The sequence below is a fragment of the Arachis ipaensis genome, chromosome B02, assembly GCF_000816755.2.
Source record: "Arachis ipaensis cultivar K30076 chromosome B02, Araip1.1, whole genome shotgun sequence".
NCBI lineage: Eukaryota > Viridiplantae > Streptophyta > Magnoliopsida > Fabales > Fabaceae > Arachis > Arachis ipaensis.
Genome location: NC_029786.2, coordinates 11,823,226 through 11,843,296, shown reverse-complemented (window position 1 = coordinate 11,843,296; position 20,071 = coordinate 11,823,226). Strand labels below are relative to the sequence as shown.

The following is a 20,071-nucleotide window of genomic DNA, read 5'->3' as shown; positions in this document are numbered from 1 at the left end:
ATTATATCTAAAATGTGTTAGAATTTTTTTTGGTCTAGTTTGTTAATACAAAAATTAGTCTGGATGATATTATAATTATTTAAAAATTTTATTAGTTAACTATATTGACGGTTAGTTAGTTTTTTGATAGAGAAAATATGATTGTTCACAAAGGATATAATTTGGGTCTCAATTATAATCATCATATCAGACACTGGTTCCATCCTAATTTGATGGTTCAAGAATTAAAAGTTCCAAATTTGGATTAGGAATTATTGGTAATAGCTAGAGGTACGTAAAAACAAAAATTACCTCTGCCTTACTATTTTAAAATTTAATTACTGTGCAATTGTTTTGATTAATTTTATCCATAAAAATTTATTATATTATTCACATATAATTAAGTTGAAATAGAAAATATTTTAGTTCTTAATTAACCCACAGGTATTAAGAAATAATATTTTATTTTTTAATTTTAACACTTTAGTCAATATAATGAATATTATTTGTGTTAAAGTCTTTGTTCGCAAGTAGATTTTAATGACATTATGATTCATATTTATTTTGCGGGCCTGCTACACATACAAGCCTACAAGCAAACAAGTTGGCCCAGCCCAAACAGAAATCACGCGCATGAAGAGAGATAAGATGGCGCGTCAAAATCACGCGCTCAACATTCGAACGGTTACGTATGGCAGACTCTTCCACTTCTTCCACTTCTTCCATTTCTCAAGGCGCTTTCAAAACAACGAAACCCTCTCATTTTCGAGCGAAAATCAAGTTTCAAAATATAGAAATCGTAGTTCGAAAACTGCATCAAAACACCATCAACCTCTCTGTGAAGAATCTGAAGAAAAAACAAACCAAGAATACTCAACGTAAGTCCATTAAAATACTGTATATTTTACTTTTCTTCTACGTCGTTCTTCTAGGGTTTACTATTACTCTTGCTTCTTTGTTACACTGTTCTAAGTTATACATCGTTCTTCTAAGTTCTACGTCGTTCTACATTGTTATTCTAAGTTCTCCTGCTATTTTTGTTGATTTTTGGGGGTTTATTCCGTAGATTCGGGGGTGTAAACTGCTTAACCTTGTAATGTGGCTTGATATTGAAGCATGGTTGAGTGATATCTGACTGATATCTATATGGATGTATCTGAATAATATCTATGGGTGTATCTCACTGTAATCAATGGGTGTATCTTGTTTGACATCTTTGGGTGTATCTGAATAATATCTATGGGTTTATCTCACTGTTATCAATGGGTGTATCTTGCGAATATCTTTGGGTGTATCTGACTCATATATATGCGTGTATCTTACTGTTATCAATGGATGTATCTTTTTGTTATCAATGGGTGTATCTGAGTCATATATATATGGGTGTATATTACTGATATCTTTGGGTGTATTTTTAGTTTCAGAGAAAATGGCAGCAAGAAACCAAACTAAAGACCTTAAATGTGCCACACATCTCCTGAATGATAAGTTCAGAAACATGACTGAGGAGAAGAAGGCGATTGTGAGGGATCTTGGATTCGGTGGGTTGATGCACATCCCACCACTGAGGGTGGATCACCAACTCTTAAGGGAGCTGGCAAACAACTTCAAACTTGGGGAGAACAAACTGAAGACAGGATATGGTTCTTTCCAAATAACCCCAAAAAAAATAGGTGATGCGCTTGGCATCAATGCAACAGGTAATTAGCTCAAAATTATAGATGAATATTAAGTTGTTGCTTGGGTGTATATTAACCTGATGCTTGGGTGTATTTGAACCGACTTGGATGCTTTGTTGTCTTCCTTTTTGTAGGAGATCTATTTCCTGAGAAAGTTGACTATAAGAAACTTTCTGATGATGACAAAATAATTTATAGAAGATTCCAGGGTAAGACCCTCAAAAGTCTTACCGATGAAATGATGGAAATCGGCGTTGGCAACGAAGAGGAACGCCTGATGTTCAAGAGGATATTCATCCTCTACATACAGATGGCGTTCCTTTTGCCAACGACGATAAACAAAATATCGCCCGTGCACCTGGTCCCAATTTTTAAGATGGACGGCATAGAGGAGAGAAACTGGGGGGCATGTTTTGACCTTCATGATCAAGGGCATAACAGACTATCAAGAGAAGAAGAAGAAGGCAATCAATGGCTGCCTCTTCGCCCTGATGATAATCTACTTTCATCTTTCAAAAAACAAAGGCAAGAACAGTGTTGAAAGACCACCAAAGCCATGGATTGCTAACTGGACTAAGGAGCAGTTGGTGGAAAGAATGAATGCAGAGAGAGAGGAAATTTTGGTGAGTAATCATAATAAGTTGGTGTATTTTATTTACCCGAATGGTGCTAACTAAAATATCTCATGTTTCAGGGGATTGTGAAGTTGGCAGAGACAAGAGAAAAAATGAGAAAAAAAGAAAAAAAAGAAAAAAAATAAGAAATAAAAAAAAACAAAAAAAAGGAAGGCGAGCCCAACATCGTCTTCGGACACAGAAACTACTGACAGTGACACTTCTACCTCTGAGTCTGAGGCTCAAGAAGACTCAGAGGATTCGGGAAGAAAACACCCCGGCAAAAAGGGGAAAAAGTAAGTACCATACTTGGGTGTAATTTCTTTTTCGGTTTGGGTGTATTTTGTTTGTCCACGTTGGGTGTATGTAGCTTATTAAGCAGGGTGTGTTTCGTTTGCTGCGTTGGGTGTATATTGTATATTTAGTTGGGTGTATCTCGTGAATTCATTTGGGTGTATTTTTAGTATGTTCTAAATGACAATTGTTTGCCTTCCAGAATGGACTCAAGAAAAAGAAAGCAGAGGCAAGAGGAGTCAGATTCTGACTCAGAATCTGAATCTGAACCAAGTGATGAGTAATGTCCTGAAATTATTACTCCTTTCTTTTGGCTTCTTTATAAAGATTTTGTGTATTAACTGAAGTGTCTTTTATTGACTTATAGGAGCGAAGAATCATCACCTGGGAAGAAGGAGAAGAAAAAGAAAAAAACAAAAATAACTCCAAAAAAGTAAGCAATTCTTTGGATAAAATTCTGTGATAAAATTAATTTTTTATTTCTGATTGGTACTGTTTTTTTTTTCCACCCAGAACACCACAAAAAAAGAAAAAAGTTGTTGTGGAGGATTCACCTCCTGAAGAAGATCAATACTTTGACGGGTACAGTACCTCGTAAGCTATACTACGGTCTATCATCATAATTATTTTTGTTAACGTCTTATTTTATGAATGTAGTGAGAGATATGAAATATCGAGTGACGAACTTGATGAATGGCTAGGGGAAAACGTTCATAAATCTGCTGCAGAGGGGTATGTCTTGCTGGGCTGTGTATTTGAGATTTTGGTGTCTTTTGTTTGCTAATAACTGTATCTTGTTTCGCAGGGACAACCAAGCTGACCTGCGATCGACAGAAGGTCGCTATGTGTCCTCTGAAACGTAAGAAGCTTTATTATTTAATAAAATCTTGTTATCATGATTTGGATGTATTCTGTGAAACAATTTGGGTGTATTTTGTGGATCAAGTTGGGTGTATCTTGTTTACTAAGTTGGATGTATATTTCGGTTGAATAACATGAAATCTGTTTAGACTACCGGCTGTGAACTTGGGAAGTGATGATCCTTCCTCTCAAGCACGCACAGAACAGAGTAGTGTAAACCAGCCGTCTCAGAGCATGTAATTTCTCTTTCAAATAACCGTTACTTTTGTTCTTCTAATAACTTCTACTTCTAATTCTGTATATATTTTTTTTAGAAAAAAAAGCCCTTTATTATTTTATTCAAGAAAAAAAAGGCAGAAAAAAAAAGCAAAAACTGCAATTATGTAAGTTCTCAAAAAACAAAGCCCATCTTCTTTTTGAATTGTTCGGGTGTCTTTTTTGACCTTCTTTGGGTGTATTTTAGGTTGACTCCGAATGATTCCAATATGATGGTTGTTAGGGAACAAACGCCGTCGGAAGCGCTTGCAATGTGAGTTTTCCAAGAATATTTCAACCTTATAACCTTATTATTTTCAAATACGTTGTTAACCTTTCATTTTTATTCTTGTTTAGAGTCCCGATCCAGTTTTTTGTGCCGGCATCCCAGCAAACAACCACTGACGCAGATTCCGAACCAACCCCTATGCTACAGATTGAAGGGGCTAGAGAAACGTAAGAAAATAATATTGGGTGTATATTTATTTAGAGTTTGGGTGTATATTTGATAACAGTTTGGGTGTATATTCTTCCTGATTAATTTTGTGTAACTGTGCAGCACTCCTGAAACCCCCAAACAACTTCAAGAAACAACACCCAAGCTTCCCCCAGCTCCAACAAAAATGTAAGTTCATTAGACTAGAATCAATCTTTGCTTATCGTCCGTATATTCTTATTCTTACTCTTATTCTTATACATAATGATGCAGTCATCCAGACGCAGAGGACGCTGCTGCCCTGTTGATGATGGCACGGACAGCAACCTATGTTCCTAAAACAGATCCGGGGATGCCATCATTCAGCCTCGGATTGACAGATTCAAGCCAGGAGGGGGCGTCGACGCAGGAGACAGAAAGGGAAAAATCTCCAGAAACTGCAACTATGCTAGAACAATTGGACAGTTTGGTCCAAAAGTTAGCAAGCAGTGCGTCAAAGGGAAAAGACGAAAGTCCACAAATTCAGAGGGAGACTGGGGGAGAAAGTTCTGCAAAGTTTGAAACTCCTGGGGGAATAAATCAAATTCCGGATGATATGAAACAAAAGTGCTACATCTGGGGGACGAGACTGAAGGAAGACGCAGGTGGCAATACTAACGAGTATGAGGAGATGTGCACTCTGATTGGCCAAGGAGAATACATTTTGATCAGAATGCACCTTGCATCCCTCCAGGCAAAAAGTGATATAGAATCTCAGGTAATTTTAGACTAACATTAATGTTTTTACACCAAAGTCAACTGCGACGTTTATTAATGTAAAATTGATTTCGGCATATATTTCTAGATTGTATCTGCCATCTGCCTCATCCTAAACCAGAAAAATGAAAAGAGGTTTCAGGAACAAATATACTGTCTCCCCCCTGATATTGTGGTAAGTGTTACTTCTATGAACTTTGGGTGTATTTTATGCTTTGATTTGGGTGTATTTTGTGCTTTGATTTGGGTGTATGTTGTGTATTTTCGGTTTTTCATTTCTTGTATCGCAATTCTTGCAGAGCATGGCACTTTCGGATCACCCAAGGGGGGAATTCATATCCCCGAAAACGAACAAAGAATTCAGGGTGGAAGCCTACCCGAGTTTCATTGAATTCATAGATAGAAAAAAATTAAGTTCGCATCCATATGTAAGTTTTCGTTTCGTAAATTTGTTAGTACGCTTATTCACTTATATGCCAAATAAAATAACAGACTGTTGAAATGTGGCAATCCTTCAGATTTTTGCTCCTGTTTGCCACTCGGGACATTGGTGGTTATGGCTGATAAATACAACAAAGCGGAAATGTCAAATACTTGACCCGCTACACAAAAAAGCTCCAAGCGATGAGAGAAAGGACATTAATAAATTCACTGTAAGTTGCCTCTGTCTTCTTTACTTTAATAGATAGGTCTATTTTGAAGGTTGAGTTGGGTGTATATTCCATATTCAGTTGGGTGTATCTTGTCCATTCATTCGGGTGTATTACTGATTTGTTTTGGTATTTAAGGGATATGTATTTTCAAGATTGATAACATATGCCGGCGGGAAACCTCTCGAGAAAGGCGAGAAGGAGAAGGAAATTAAAGCCTCATATGTTAAAATTTCAGGCCAAAAAACAAGGTATAAATTTGTGACTCTGAACATTAAACTTTCCTAAATGAGATTTGTAATTTATTTTCTTCGTTTTCAGCTATGACTGCGCTATCTACGTAATGAAGTGGCTTGAGTTAATAGAGCCGGAAAACATTAAAAAAGGGAAGTATGAATGGGATAATTGGACACAGGTAACTGTCTTTAGAACTATATAACTCTGTATTACTTTACTGAATTAATATTTCTGTTTAAACATAACATACTTTTTAATTGTAGGAGGAGGTGGACCACTATAGAGTGGAGTATGCTTCCCGGATACTATTCAGTGAGATGAATACACAGAGAGATCGGGCAATTAGAGAGAGTAGTGCTATAAGGCTGTCGAAGCCATCCTCTGTATTATTGAGTCCGTTTTGTCAGATTAATTCTGCTGATATAGAAACTGGGTAGTTTGTAAATTGAACAAATGATGTAAATATTTGCCATTTATCAACAACTTCTATTCCATGTATATTTTTTCCCATAGTTAAACTATCTGTGCTGGTAAACTGTCTGTGATGTATTCAAAAACTGTATTACAGGTGGTAAAACATAAAGCAAAAAATCAAGGCATACGCATATTATAAACTGTTACACCCAAAGCAAGTCTAATAATACACCCGAGGTTGAATAAAATATACACCAAATTGTCTGTGCTGTATTCAAAATGAATGAATTACATGTACTAAAATATGAAAAAAAAACATCAACTGAAATATACGCCCATAACCTGTGAATTTTTACAGCTTTTGTTCTATATGTATCTATATATGTGTCTATATGTAAATTGTCAATTAACAAAAATACACCCAAAAGTAACAGTGATTTTACACCCATACTCTTTATAACTATACACCCAAAGCGTTATCCCCTGCTGCTGGTACCCTGAACTGATAATTTATAACTTGTCCCTGATATTGGCTGCAACTTGAATGCGCCACTGATGCAGCATCAAACAGGTTTATCTGAATATAACACTCACGCATTAGCTAAACTATTAACTAGAAAAATAAACTCAATCGCCACAAATTTAAAGAACATTACATTTACCTCGCTTAAAACTTTCGTCTTCTTCTTCTTTGTGGCATTTGCAATCTGTTTCTCCAGCTTTGAACCTAGCCTGTTTTTTGGACGTCCTCTTGTTCGAATCCTTGGCGGGCTTTGAAGCTCGTTAACGGATTCCAAGTTGGCGTCTTCGTGGGATAAAGAAGATGTCCCCTTTCTTTTGCCTTTTAGTGCTTCCATCTCGGCCATGACGTTATCGTACGCACTGTGCAGAATTGCAGTCAGCTCCTCCGATTCGGAGGCAAATTCGCAAATATTTTGCGAACGAAAAACCAATTGGTCGAACCTCTTGCTTCTTGGCTCCATTAGTGGCTCGTCGTGGCTGCTCTTGATGTGTGTGTGTTGCCTCTTTACCTTCTTGCTCCATCGTTCCAGTATGTATCTAGGGGACACTTGGCTTACTTGTTCGAAGCTTAACACGCTTAGTGCGTGACGGCACAGTATCCCTCTCGACTCGAATAATAAGCATTGGCATTTTACCTCGGCTGCAACTGAGTCATAGGTAACCGCGAACTTGTCGAATATTGAGCTGGAAACTTGTTCTGCGACTTCGTATACTGAATAGCCTAGAGCGGAATTCTTTAATCTGGTGATGCAATTCGCCTTTCCTCTGAATTGGGCTTGGACTTCCCTAAACTTTGCGTGAGTGTACGCATCTTGAAACTGAGCTTCGATGGAGGATTTGGTTGCACACGGTATGACCGTATGAAAATCTGCAGCATCTGATTCTCTCTCTGCTTGCTCCCTGCTTCCGAGGCAATTATCGTACTGTTTGACGAACTGAATGAGCGAGCTGTTCCGGGTGATGTACTTGTTAAAAAATGAATGCATGCTCTCGCTCCTTTGTGTGCTTCTCATCCCTGCCCAGAAGTGGTGGTCCAGATAGATAGGAACCCATATGTGACGGTCTTCGTACAGATCTGCATAATACACCCAAACACACACAGTAAAATACACCCGAGAGATCGTACAATTTACACCTCTGCTGCAGATTTTAAAAACACATTACCTGAAAGCCACTTGTTGTCCGCAAGACCAAAATTCACCAGAAAATCGTTCCAATTCCTATCGAATAAGTCTTTGCTGTGAGAGTTCCAAACAACATGGCTCATTTGTTGTTCGATATCGGCATGTCCCTTGTACCCGTTTAATTTGCTTGGAATCTTCTTCATGATGTGCCAAATACACCAGCGGTGAACTGTTGTTGGCATACAGGCCTCTAGAGCCCTTTTCATTGATGCGCACTAATCAGTGAGAAAACCTTTCGGAGCGTTTCCTCCCATGCAACGAAGCCAGCATTGAAATAACCATTTGAATGAATCAATTTCTTCGTTCTTCATCAAAGAGCATCCGAGAAGTGTTGACTGACCGTGGTGATTCACCCCGACAAAAGAACCACAGACCAAATTATACCTGAAACGAATTATCATGGTCCAGAATGCAAAATCATTAGGTACACCCCAACAAATGCTTCGAATACACCCAATGAAACGGCCAATATACACCTCTGCTGCGGATTCGTAAAAATAAATTAATTTAGCATCATAAACAGGGACATTTTGTTACCTGTTTGTATTGTAGGTGGTGTCGAATGAAATGACGTCTCCGAAATACTCAAAGGCGGCTCTGCTTCTTGCGTCGGCCCAAAAAGCCAGCTTAATCGATTGATCCTCCTCGAGTTCGAGCTCAAAAAAGAAATTCGGATTCTTCTCTTTCATTCTTAAGAAATATTTCCCGAATTCCTTTGCATCTTCTTGTTCGGAAACATTCCGCACTTCCCTGGTAATGTAATTCCTCACGTCCTTTTCGATAAAATTTAACTCGCGGTGACCCCCGGCAGCCGCAACAAATGATTGGTAGGTTTTGCTTGGTCTGATACCGGCCTCGTCGTTATTCTCTATCGTACGACGAATGGACATGCTTAGTTCCCTGTGCTGTTTGAGCATCTCTGCTTTGCTTGGACAGCAGGGGTGTGAATGATCCAGCACAACCTTTGAAATGATCCAAGCACCGACATCCTTCAATGTGTGTATATAAATTCTTGCAGGACAGTTTAAACCGGCTGTCGGATTGGTCTTCTCGGTTGGAGATATTTTAGATTTCCATTTTCCCTCTCTGCTACATGTAATCAGTTGATTCTTAATCTCGTTTCCCTTCCTATTTGTGCACCGAACTCTTGTAGAGAAACCTGCAGCCTTGGCGTAGTTCCTGTAAAATTTTCCGGCATCTTCAAGGGTCGTAAAGGTCATTCCAACCTTCGGAACAAGCTCGTCATCAACAACCGAGAGAGGCTGCACAATACACCGTGTCAGAACTGTGAATACACCCATAGATATGATACAAATACACCCAATCATGTCTAATATGATACACCCGAACCGAAACAACTCAACTACAGAATGACCTTTAAAGCCATAAACTGTCAATACACAGGCTGCAGAATACACCATATCAAAAACTAAAAACACACCCAATCATGTCTGATATAATACACCTGAACAACAACAACTCAATTAAAAATAACAAAAAACCAGTAAAGTGTATATACACCCACACTTATAGCTAAAATACACCCAAAGAAGAATTGATCTACACCCGAGCGTCTGCTATAAATTCCAGGTAATTAAACAATGTTCAGCAATTTTTAAACTACACAATGCTATACAAATTACTGTAAATCAAACCTCAGGAACTTCGTTAGATTCAAATTCATAATCCACATCGCCTGGATTCAGCACAAAATCTGAGCTTGAAGGATCCATTATCTTCAAAACGAGTTCGAACTTTGATTTCAGAAAACAACAAATCAAAAGAGAAAACGAAGCTCGAGTTGCAGAGAGAGAAAAAGATAACGTAAACGAAGAACATACCAGTGAGAAAAGAAGAGGAAAAGATCGATGGAGAAGAATGAGGGAAGACGCGTGAGAAGAAGAACAACCAAATCTCAAAATAACGAAAACGAAGAAGGAAACAAATATTTTAAATTTGGAAGTTAGATATACGCGGCATATTATATAGCGCGTGTAATCAACGTACGTGGAGGAGCGCGTATTTTAAATTTATTGTTTAATAAACTTGTAAAGCATACAAGCCCTAATGGCTTGTATGCAGAGCTTTTCCGTTTATTTTGATGTGTCTATGTAAAGTGGAGTAATGTTATCATGATTTATTATTTTCAGTAGTAATGATACTGAAACTGTATATGAAGTTTATTTTTTAAGTGGTGACAACTATAAGGAGTGGAAAGATAAAGTTCTCTTTCAGTTAGAATATGCAGACCTTGATTATACTCTTTATAGGGAAGAGCCTCCGGCACCACTAATGCTAATACTCGAGTCGAAGTAGCATTATATGAACGGTGGGAGAAATCTAACCGTTTAGCTATGATATTCATTAAGTCTCGTATCTTAGCTAGTATTCGTGGTTCAATTCCAATGTCAAGGATTACATGAAGGCTATTAATGAATAGTTTGAGTCTTTTAGTAAGGCACTTGCAAGCATATGAATGGCACAAATTGTCACCCATAAGACTTATCGACATAACGGGTGTGCGTGAGCACATCATGAGGTTGAGATCTTTGACTCATTTTTTGTGCATCTTATTCTAAATTTTCTTCCTGTCCAATACGAACCATTTAAGATTTCTTATAACACACAAAAGAAAAAGTGGTCTATTAATGAATTATTCGTGATGTGTGTAAAAGAGGAAGGAAGGCTAGTTCCAAAACTTGGTGAAAGTGCACTGTTGGTAACAAATGAGGATGATAAAAAATAAGCTCATAAGAAGAAAAGAAAAGGTAGTACATCCCATCTTATGAAGAAAGAAAGTGTACTGTGTTTCTTTTACAAAAAGAAAGGACACATGAAGAAGGAGTGCCCAAACTTTAAGGTTTAATACCAATTGATGGTTATCAGTAGTTAAGAGAATAGGGGTTGAATCTTGACCTCATTTTTATTTTACTTTTAACTTTGAGTTCAGTTGAGATACTTTGAGTAAAAAATAGGAGAGACTATGATTTTGTCTCTTAACGCAATAGGAGCCCAAATAGAGATACGTGCAAGGTGTGTTATGAAGAAGTGTTGCTGAATAGTAGAATCAGGAGATATTTTAGTTTTGTCTCCTATAATGTAGAACTAGAAACAGAGAAGAAAAAGGATAAAGACACACATATGTATCTTGGTTCAGCTACTCAGTGCAATGTAGCCTACATCCAGTCTCCATCACAATAGTGATAGAGTTTCACTATCTTTTAACAAAATTATATTCACCGATTTTTTCTAGGATTCTAACCAATCCTATATGAGACAAATCTAGTTTCTAACCTAAATTAGACTTGACTAAGTTCAACAACAAAGTGCTAACCCAACTTGTAAGAGAATCTCCTTAGAATCATGACAACAAAATAGAAATACATACAAATAATTTTTGAAATAAACTTGGTTTTTTCTTCAACTCTAACTTTCTGCCTTTTTTCACTCAATGATTTTTTCTTACAAACCTCATCATTTTATCTTTTACCATTGAAACACAGAAAGACTAAATTGAGAAAATGAGATACTCAATGAAAATCATAAAGAAAAAAAATAAACAGTTCATTGAGTTATGGGAACTCAAACATTGTGCTCTCATTCCTTGCTTCAATCCTTGGCCGTTCATCCTTTTAATAGAGAAGTGAAGTTTCGAGGGCATGAAATCTTACTTCAGCACTTCTTGGCTTTTTTCTCCCAAAAATCAGACACAATAGCGATGTGACAGAAGAGAGAGAGGATAGAAGCACCATACCTTCAACCTTCTCTTTCAACTTTTTTCATCTCGCCTCTTGAATTTGAGCCGTGCTTTCTTACTTTGCCTCCAAATTTGAATTTTGAGCGTCGATACACAGCAGAGTACCATTGTCTTTACTTTCTTCATTTTTTTAGATCGGTGTTTGTAACACAGTATTTTTTCAACATTCCTTGATGAAGCACAATTTTAAAAATTTTTTTGTGATTTGTCCTTTTGATTTGATTTTATCTTTCTATTATAGCTTCTTTGATATTCTCTTTTTACTTGAAATTGAAAATTTTTTTTTTTGCTCTTTAATGTTGTCCTAACTTCGGAATTTTCTTTTTCTTTTTTCATTTAAGTATTGTGATGTAAAAGAAAAAAGAAGAAAGACTAGAATTTTGGTTTCGATAAAGTGAATTGATTTAAGTGAAATGAAATTCAATTTCTTTAGTTAGCACTAAAAGAAAGAGTTTGGATATGGAGTACCGTTTTGGATTTGTTTATGTTCTTGGTCAATTGCTTTTTTTCTTTTATTTGGCTGAAGGCTTGTTTTTGTTTCTGATTTAAAATACTTGTGAAACTAACAAGTATGTCTTGGGCTATAACTGTGAGTGTGGGCTGAATGCTATTCGGCTTGTGTCATTGCTTTTTGGGTCAGTTCTAATTTAATTTTTTTTTTTGCACACTAAACAGACCAAATCACAAACAATTTGCTAATAACACAATAATGTTTTAGTTATCATCTTCACAATGTTTTAGTTATCATCTTTGCAATATTTTAGTACTTCAAATTCAACAGATCCCTTAACTTTTGACAAATTACACCTTTGACTCCTCAACCCCTCAACTTTTAATAAATTATATTTGACCCCTCAACTTTTGACAAATTACAATTTGAACCCTAAACTTTTGACAAATTAAATCCTAAACCTTCAATTTTTGCCAAATTACACTTTTGACCCGCATTTCATAAACATCAATTTTTCAAGTCTTTTGTTTCTTCCATCCCGCGATCTTGCAAAGCCATTTCAAACTCCTTCTCTACAGCTTTCTGGAGATCCACTTGATCTACAAGAATATTCGCTTTCTTAGCCTTTTTCTTCGGAGCCTGAACCAACAACATTCAAGGCGCACTAAGCCAAATTATAAATGCCGACTTGACCATGCTAGACAACTTATACTGAAGCACAAAACCTATTAAGGAGAGCAAATAATATGCATACAAGATTAAATATGCATGATGGTATAGCAAATTATCAATATAAGGTGTAAGATTCACTTTAAGCTGAAGCAACTTCATGCAGGTTGATTTCAACACAGTATTATGTGAATAGATGGAAATAACACCCAAAAAAAAAAAAAAGAATCACACACATATATTCAATGATGAGGTCATATCTGCAAAACTATCATGTATGATGCTTTCTCAGATTGTTGAATAGAAAAATATGTTCACATCGGTATCCCATCTTGGTGTTTTCTGCAGCTGATTCTTCGGAAACCGGAACGTCAACTTCTTCCTGACCTTGGGGAAATTGCAAAATGAAAACTTTTATTAGATCACAGGAGCAGATGCTCTCTGAAGTCATGTCAAACGAGAAAAATAAATCACTAAAGCTTTTACACTTACAGTTGCTGAATCAATAGAGACTTTGATGATTATCTGATCCAATACTTAGCTGTGCATCTGGTCCAGAACCTTTCCATGAAAGGGAAATTGCAAAAGGAAAACTTTTATTGACCTATACAGTTCAACCTAAGAAGACAATGTCATACCGGAAGGAAAATGGAAACTTAGTCTTGGTGTCAGAACAGTTTACTGCAGAGACATGGCAAAAATAATTAAAAACGTTCCTTTTTACAAAAGAAGAATAAGAAGATAAAACTCATGATCCCGAAATGGCATCCAGAGTTTTACCGTGAGTAAGCACTTCAGAGAATAACATAAATTTCCACAACAAATTGTTTACATGAGTGCCTCTGGAGTGAGAATAGAGAAAGTAGAAAGAAAGAAATATTACCTGAAACTCTCGTACTTAAAAAGTTGGACTAAGAATTGCACATTGCAAAGCACAACCCTAAGCAACACACTCACTAGTATTCATTGTTTGTGATAAATTGCAGATTTCTGGAAGCTACTATTAGAACGGGACAGTTTTTGCTGTCTTTGGAGGAACCAGAACATTATCTTGCCTATATAAGTTGGTATTTATTTTTAATTAATTGACTTTTAGTACTATTGAATATTAATTGAAATTGACAAATTAAGTAAAATGAAAACCATTTATAAATTGCAAAATAGATTGCGTATTTTAGATAGAGATTTGAACACGTATATAGAGTTGTGAGATGAGAGAGGTGAAATGATTCTGTTTAGGGACATAGAGATCCTTTCAATTTGTCTGTTGCGAAATTTGTGTGTGTTTGCTTCGTATTTGATGTGGGAAATAAGTTAATTAACGCTATTATGATTAAAGATGGTAATTACAAATTGTATGATCTCTCCTTATATTATATAATGTGTTGCCTAATGTGAAAATAGGCTGATGTGTTTGAAATTTGAGAACTTTAGAATGTTCGTATAGTAGGGGAGACTATGTCGAAAATTTTAAAAAAATTTTAAATAATTTAAAAAAAATTAAACAGCAGATCCTTGATGGCAAATGTAAGAGGAATTGTAATGCAAATAACTCAAAATCAATCTTGAATATACGATATAGTCTATTTAAATAAGGAGTTTTGTTTGAAACCGTCTTTTAATTATATTTTCATAAATTATTGTGTTTTCGAATAATATTGTTGTGCATTTAATTTTTATTTGTTTTTGAATAAATGAATTGTATTATTTTGTTTTGTAATTTACTTAAATATTTCAACTATTTAAATGTATGGTACTGCAACAATAAATATTAACAACAATAGCAAACGGTGGAGTAGGTGATTGCTTCTACGAAGTTGATGATGGATTATTGAATGACAGATGAAAACGAAAGTAGCACTGCCATGCCGAATGCCCAAGACGACTACATAATAGGCATCTGATGCGATTTTTGTTTGCCAAGAAAGATTCGGATGGTTGAGTTGAATGTTGAGCTTGCGTGAGGTTGGCTTGGACCAGGGAAGTTCAGGTTGATCATGCACTCTTCCTAAGTCGTAAGGAAGGTTTCGAGTTCAGCAATGGTCCAAGGCTCTTTGCGATCAGGAACAAAAATACGAAACACTTTGTAATCTGAATTAATCCCATCCAAGATAGCATCCACAAGTTCATCCATGGTGAGAGGAGAGCTAACTACAGCAAGAAGGTCAATTATTTTCTTGATTTCAAGAAGGTACTCTATAATCATTTGATCGAGTTTTCAATTACTTGATTCTAGACTTAGTGTGTGTAGCAAAATGTGTGTTGAGGCACTCCTAGATTTGATGAGCACAGTTGCAACCAACCATACAATTCTGGAAAGAAATGTCCATTGAAGAAATAACCATGTCTGAATTGCATAGTCTTGCTAAATCCATGTTACATAGGTTGCACATTCTTTAGCTGCAGCTTTGTTTGCATCAGTGTCAAATAGAGGTGGTCCCTTCTTCGAATCAAGTTGATCTCCAAGATTCCGAGAGAGGACTAGGGTTGCACACGGATCGGATCGGATATAGCCTAAAATTTTATCCGATCCGCACTGCATTCACCGGATCGGATCGGATATTGGGTATATCCGCATAAATTAAAAAAAAAAAATTATTTTGAGATTCTGTTTGTTGTCTTTACAAAAAAATATTCAGAAAATTCATTTTTTATCTGTTTAAGCCTATTTACTCGTAAAATATTTTCAATAATAGTTCTCTTAAATAACAAAAATAAAATAATAACACAAGATTTAAGTTTAATTATTCTAAGTTGAAGTACAACATAAAAAATTAAAAACAAAATATTATAAAATTCATAAAATAACTCGCTAAAATTCATATCACATTAGGGTTTTACACTCTTAAACTATGCTATTTATATGTGATGTGCAGATATGCGGATTTGCGGATCGGATCCGCGGATATCACTGCCAAATCCGCAATCCGATCCTACCATAGTACGGATTCGATCCGTTCCGATGGCTCTGCGAATCGCATAATATCCGCAAAATTCGGATCGGATGCGGATAATTACCGCGGATATGCGGATATTATCCGATCCATGTGCAGCCCTAGAGAGCAGCCCTAGAGAGGATAGTAAGAAGGGCAATTTGCCGCCAAAGAAGAAAAGAGTTTCTCTTTGAGTTGATCAGGAATAGGAATCGATTAATTCTTGTTTGTGAGATTTGAGACGGTGGTCATGATGAACAAAATGTAAAGAGATAATTTGCTCTTAATACCATATTGAAGGTCACATGGATCTTGAAATAAACTAAGCTGAAAATGAAACAGATGATTTCATAGTGATATTATAATTATTGCTTCTTTTTTATTTACAATAGAGCAATATTTGTTATATATAGTTTAGCTTTAGGGACCAAACATACAGGAGAAAGCTAGCTGACTATTAGTACATACAACTAAACTCCTAAATACTTTTAACTTATCATAAGTGGTTCAAAAATTTAAAATGCTTCTATTATATTTTATCACATACTTTTAATATACTTTATTTAGTGATTTTTCTTGTTACGAAGTATTTTTTTTCACTTCTCTTTTCAATTTAAACATTCTCCATTTTTATACTTAACTATTAACAATTTTGCAATGATGATAGTACTGGTCACCTTTTGAAATGAAATGAAATATAATAAATTTAAAAAACTCATTTCATACAAGTAAACTTGTATATCTCATTGACTCATTGAATATTTTGCTTTATTTGACTCATGATTTTGATAGGTATCATCGCTGAAATGGCTTTCCCTCAGTTTAATTCAGAATGGCATAAGAATACGACAGATATGATCGATATTAGTTTTTAGCTAGAAATTATAATATGAAGAAACTAGTAAGAGTTTATCTTCTCTTTTCACAAGAGTGATAAGAATTTATACGTAGTATCATTAAGTTAAAAATAAAATCATTGTGTTATTAATTATTTTTTTCTTACTACTTGTATTTTTAAAGGTACATGCATGCAATAAGCACTAGCTGCTGGATTTGAAGGTAAATTTGGAAATGAAAAAAAACTGTACAAATGATTATCACTATTCAAACCACAATTTGATATATAGCACTTGGACGCTTATTATATCATTACAAGAAGATATGCATTGAGGATTGGACTTACAGTTATGGCATACGTGATTCATACTTCTATGGAAAACCAAACTCAACAAGTAAACAAGTGATATAATAATATAATTTTTTAACTTCTTTTTTAAAAGTATATTGAGATTTAAATATTCTTTTGTATCTTATCATTACAGAAGTGTCATGTGCGTTTTTGGGCGTTGGAGTAACTATACAAGAGACGGGTCTAAAGAGAATATCATGAAATATTTACCTCAGTTTGATCCTTCGGGAGTTACTACGAGACACTTTAAGGATTATAAATTTTTCAATCATATTAAAACCATTTACACGGTGCAATACCTAAGGAAAAGTCTCGTACCATATTATCTTATAGACTGACTACCATTCACCTAAAAGATTTTTCACTTATTTGAATAATTGGAGCCTGATTTTGGAGGAAATGGTCGCCGCTTTCATTAATTTTAACTCTATTGTGGAAATTTATGGCTTTGCATGTGAGAGATACACTAGATTTAAAGAAAGCGAATGATCTTCGGCAGTAATCCATAATCCATCTCCTCCTTCGAATCAGAATTAGAAAATTAGATGGTAAGAAATAATGACTCTGATCAATTTTTTCGTCAGAACTCTTTATTAATTTGACTCCAATGTTTTTTAGACACGCAATCTCAATTGGCTTCTAGTATATTTTTTATTTTGTTGTTTTGGTTTGTTATTTTTAGTTTGTCTCTTGATATACTTTGTAGAACTGATGCTCACTATGTTTTGGTTTTGGTAAGTCGAACTTATCGGGAAAAAAGCATGGAAACAGGTTATTTTCCATAATTTTTTCTATAAGTTCTACTCACCAAAGCCAAAAGACTACGTGATCAATCCTACAAAGTATATCCAAACGCAAACTGATCATAAAGATAACAAACAAAAACAAAAAAAAACAAAAAATATACTACAAGTCGGACAATTTAAATTGCGTGTCCAATAAATATCGAAGTCAAAATACCAGAGAGTCCTAAACAAAGCCAATTCACCAAAGTCACTATTTATTATCATCTAATTTTTTAATTAATGAGGAGGAGGTAAAGGATTACTGCCAAAAATCATTTCGCTTTCAATTCCCTTACATGCAAGGTCATAAACTTCCACAACAGAGATAAAGTTAATAAAACTGTCACTCTTTTTCCCAAAATCAAGCCCCAACTAGTTAGATAAATGAAAAACCTTTTAGTTGCACCATAGCCGATAAGATACTGTGGTATTGCGGCTTTTCCTTAGGTGTAGCTGTGTTCGTGTAAATGACATTCTTATGATTGAAAGATTTATAATTCCTAAAGGATCTCATAATAACTAATGGGGAATCAAAATGACATAAATATTTCATGACATTCTCCTAGATGCCTTCTCTTATATAGTTCCTTTACTTAGATTATAATTACGCCAACATCTAAAACACACAGGACACTTTTATAATTATAAGATACAAAAAAAATATCTAAATCCCAATATACTTTTAAGAAAAAAAAAAAGTTGAAGAAACTATATTATTAATCCACCTGTTATTGGTTGAGTTTGGTATCGACACAATAGAAATATAAAGCTATAACTGAATTTCAACCCTCAATGCGGATCCTTCTTAGAATCACATCATAAGCATGCTATATACCAAATTATAGACTGAAAAGTAATAATCATTTTTACCGTTCTTTTTCACCTCCAGATTTACCTTTACTTCGAATCCTACAACAAATGCATACTGTATACATGTACATTAAAAAAAAGCAAGAAAAAGAAAAAAAAAATTAATAACAGTTTTATTTTTAACTTAATGAAGCTCTATAAAAATTCTTATCACTCGTGTAAAAGAGAAGAACGAATGACTTGGTTTGTTTATATTCTGATTTGTAGCTAAAGAAATAATATCTGTCATTTTTTTTTCCATTTCCAATCAAACCGAGAAGAAACCATTTAATGAGATATACAAGTTTATTTGTATGAAACGAGTTCTTTAATTTCCTACAGAATACTATTTACATATTTCGGTCAAAAAAAAGTAACAAGTACTATCATCATTGTAAAATTGTTATTGACTAAAATAATTAAATATAAAAATAGAAAATGTTTATATACTTTTAGTCCGCTAACTATACATAACAAAACTTGTTCTATTGAAAATAGAAGAGAAGTACTAATCAATTATATCACTACGAAATTAGCTTAGTCTATTTCAAGATCCATGTTCATGGTGTTCGTGACCTTCAATATGATATGGTATCGAGCAAATTCGATCCACACTCTATTTTAACCTTCTTCATTTTTCTCACCAACTCCCCATCTCCTCTTATTTTTCTCTTTACATTATAGAAAACTCAGAGCCACATGTAACTTCAAGGACAAGATAAGAAAAGCTTAGGCAAAAACCGAGAAATTTTGAAGATGATAGAGCTGGTAAAAACTAGGAAACTGGAAGGATATACTCCTGATACTAATAGATTGTGGAGATTTAGAGATCAATTGTGCATACCAAACCATTGAAAGTTAAAATAGGAAATCTTGGAAAAGTCACATAAAGGGAGTTTTGCCATACATCCCGGTATCATTAAGAAGCACCAAGACTTCGAAAAGATGTTTTGGTGGCCACAAATAAAAAAAGAAATAGAGGAGCACGTAGCACAATGCTTAACGTGCAAGTTAAAGTTGAACACCAAAACTCATTAGACTTCTCTTACCCTTGGAGATTCTAATATGGAAATAGAAGAGTATAGCTTTAGTTTTGTTTCTGGGTTGACAAGAATGTCTCAAGGACATGATTCCATCTGTGGTAATCGTGGATTGCCTTACGAAATGTGCACATTTTCTGTCTATATATGTTACCTGGCCTTTTCTTCGGGAAATTTAGCCCAGATGCGCATTCAAGAGATCGTAAGTAACTAGCACGTTTATATGTATATTGTACATGGCTGCTAACTTTCTAACTCCACAAACCTCTATTATGTATATGATCTCTATTACTGTGAATCTTATGGATGGTTCTAGTGATGATTTGATATATATGGATGCTAATGTTTATGTCTATGCTTGTTAATATTTATTATTGCAGTACCAAATATTTAAATAAAATAAGTTAATTATATTCTGGTACCTGTCATGTCTTTAAATATACCAACTCGAAATATTTAAATAAATTATAAAAAATAATACAATTTATTTATTCAAAAATAAATAATAAGTAAATAT

The 20,071-nt window shown here is 35.0% G+C and overlaps 3 protein-coding genes and 1 long non-coding RNA gene across 12 annotated transcripts in view; 2 read left to right on the top strand and 2 right to left on the bottom strand.

Annotated features, from left to right (window-relative positions):
• On the top strand, positions 534-2,990 carry LOC107628188. 3 transcript variants are annotated; one of them, XR_002357097.1, is made up of 4 exons: positions 534-857; positions 1,398-1,679; positions 1,793-2,281; positions 2,353-2,990. XR_002357097.1 is itself a non-coding variant. In XM_016330971.2 (3 exons), exons 1-3 carry the CDS (start codon positions 671-673, stop codon positions 2,197-2,199), a joined length of 876 nt encoding a protein of 291 aa, XP_016186457.1. In that variant the 5' UTR covers positions 534-670; the 3' UTR covers positions 2,200-2,990. The 3 variants fall into 3 exon arrangements, 2 of the variants coding, with proteins under 2 accessions (XP_016186457.1, XP_020971105.1); XM_016330971.2 differs by having other exon boundaries at positions 1,793-2,990; XM_021115446.1 differs by having other exon boundaries at positions 540-857; positions 1,404-1,679; positions 1,793-2,990.
• Positions 3,778-6,491, top strand: LOC107628189. The gene is made up of 11 exons (XM_016330972.2): positions 3,778-3,810; positions 3,891-3,956; positions 4,040-4,138; positions 4,242-4,307; positions 4,392-4,875; positions 4,963-5,049; positions 5,174-5,302; positions 5,393-5,527; positions 5,663-5,775; positions 5,846-5,939; positions 6,025-6,491. Coding segments are annotated over exons 1-11 (1,449 nt in total). The 5' UTR covers positions 3,778-3,808; the 3' UTR covers positions 6,199-6,491.
• LOC107626864 (protein FAR1-RELATED SEQUENCE 4-like) lies at positions 6,686-8,121 on the bottom strand. The gene is made up of 4 exons (XM_016329754.2): positions 7,862-8,121; positions 7,704-7,772; positions 7,333-7,394; positions 6,686-6,727 (listed from the first exon to the last, which is right to left on the bottom strand). The coding sequence occupies exons 1-4, from the start codon at positions 8,085-8,087 to the stop codon at positions 6,686-6,688; spliced, it is 399 nt and encodes a 132-aa protein (XP_016185240.1). The 5' UTR covers positions 8,088-8,121.
• The window catches only part of LOC107624960, a 10,193-nt gene continuing 2,270 nt past the window's right edge, over positions 12,149-20,071 (bottom strand). For 2 of the 7 annotated variants that reach the window (XR_002357092.1, XR_002357096.1), the window contains 3 exons: positions 13,251-13,319; positions 12,995-13,140; positions 12,149-12,728 (listed from right to left, as the gene is read on the bottom strand). This is a non-coding gene — a long non-coding RNA (uncharacterized LOC107624960). Of the gene's footprint in view, positions 12,729-12,994; positions 13,170-13,250; positions 13,440-13,641; positions 13,715-20,071 lie in introns of all 7 variants that reach the window. The other 5 variants (XR_001617015.2, XR_001617014.2, XR_002357095.1 and 2 more) reach the window with 5 other exon arrangements.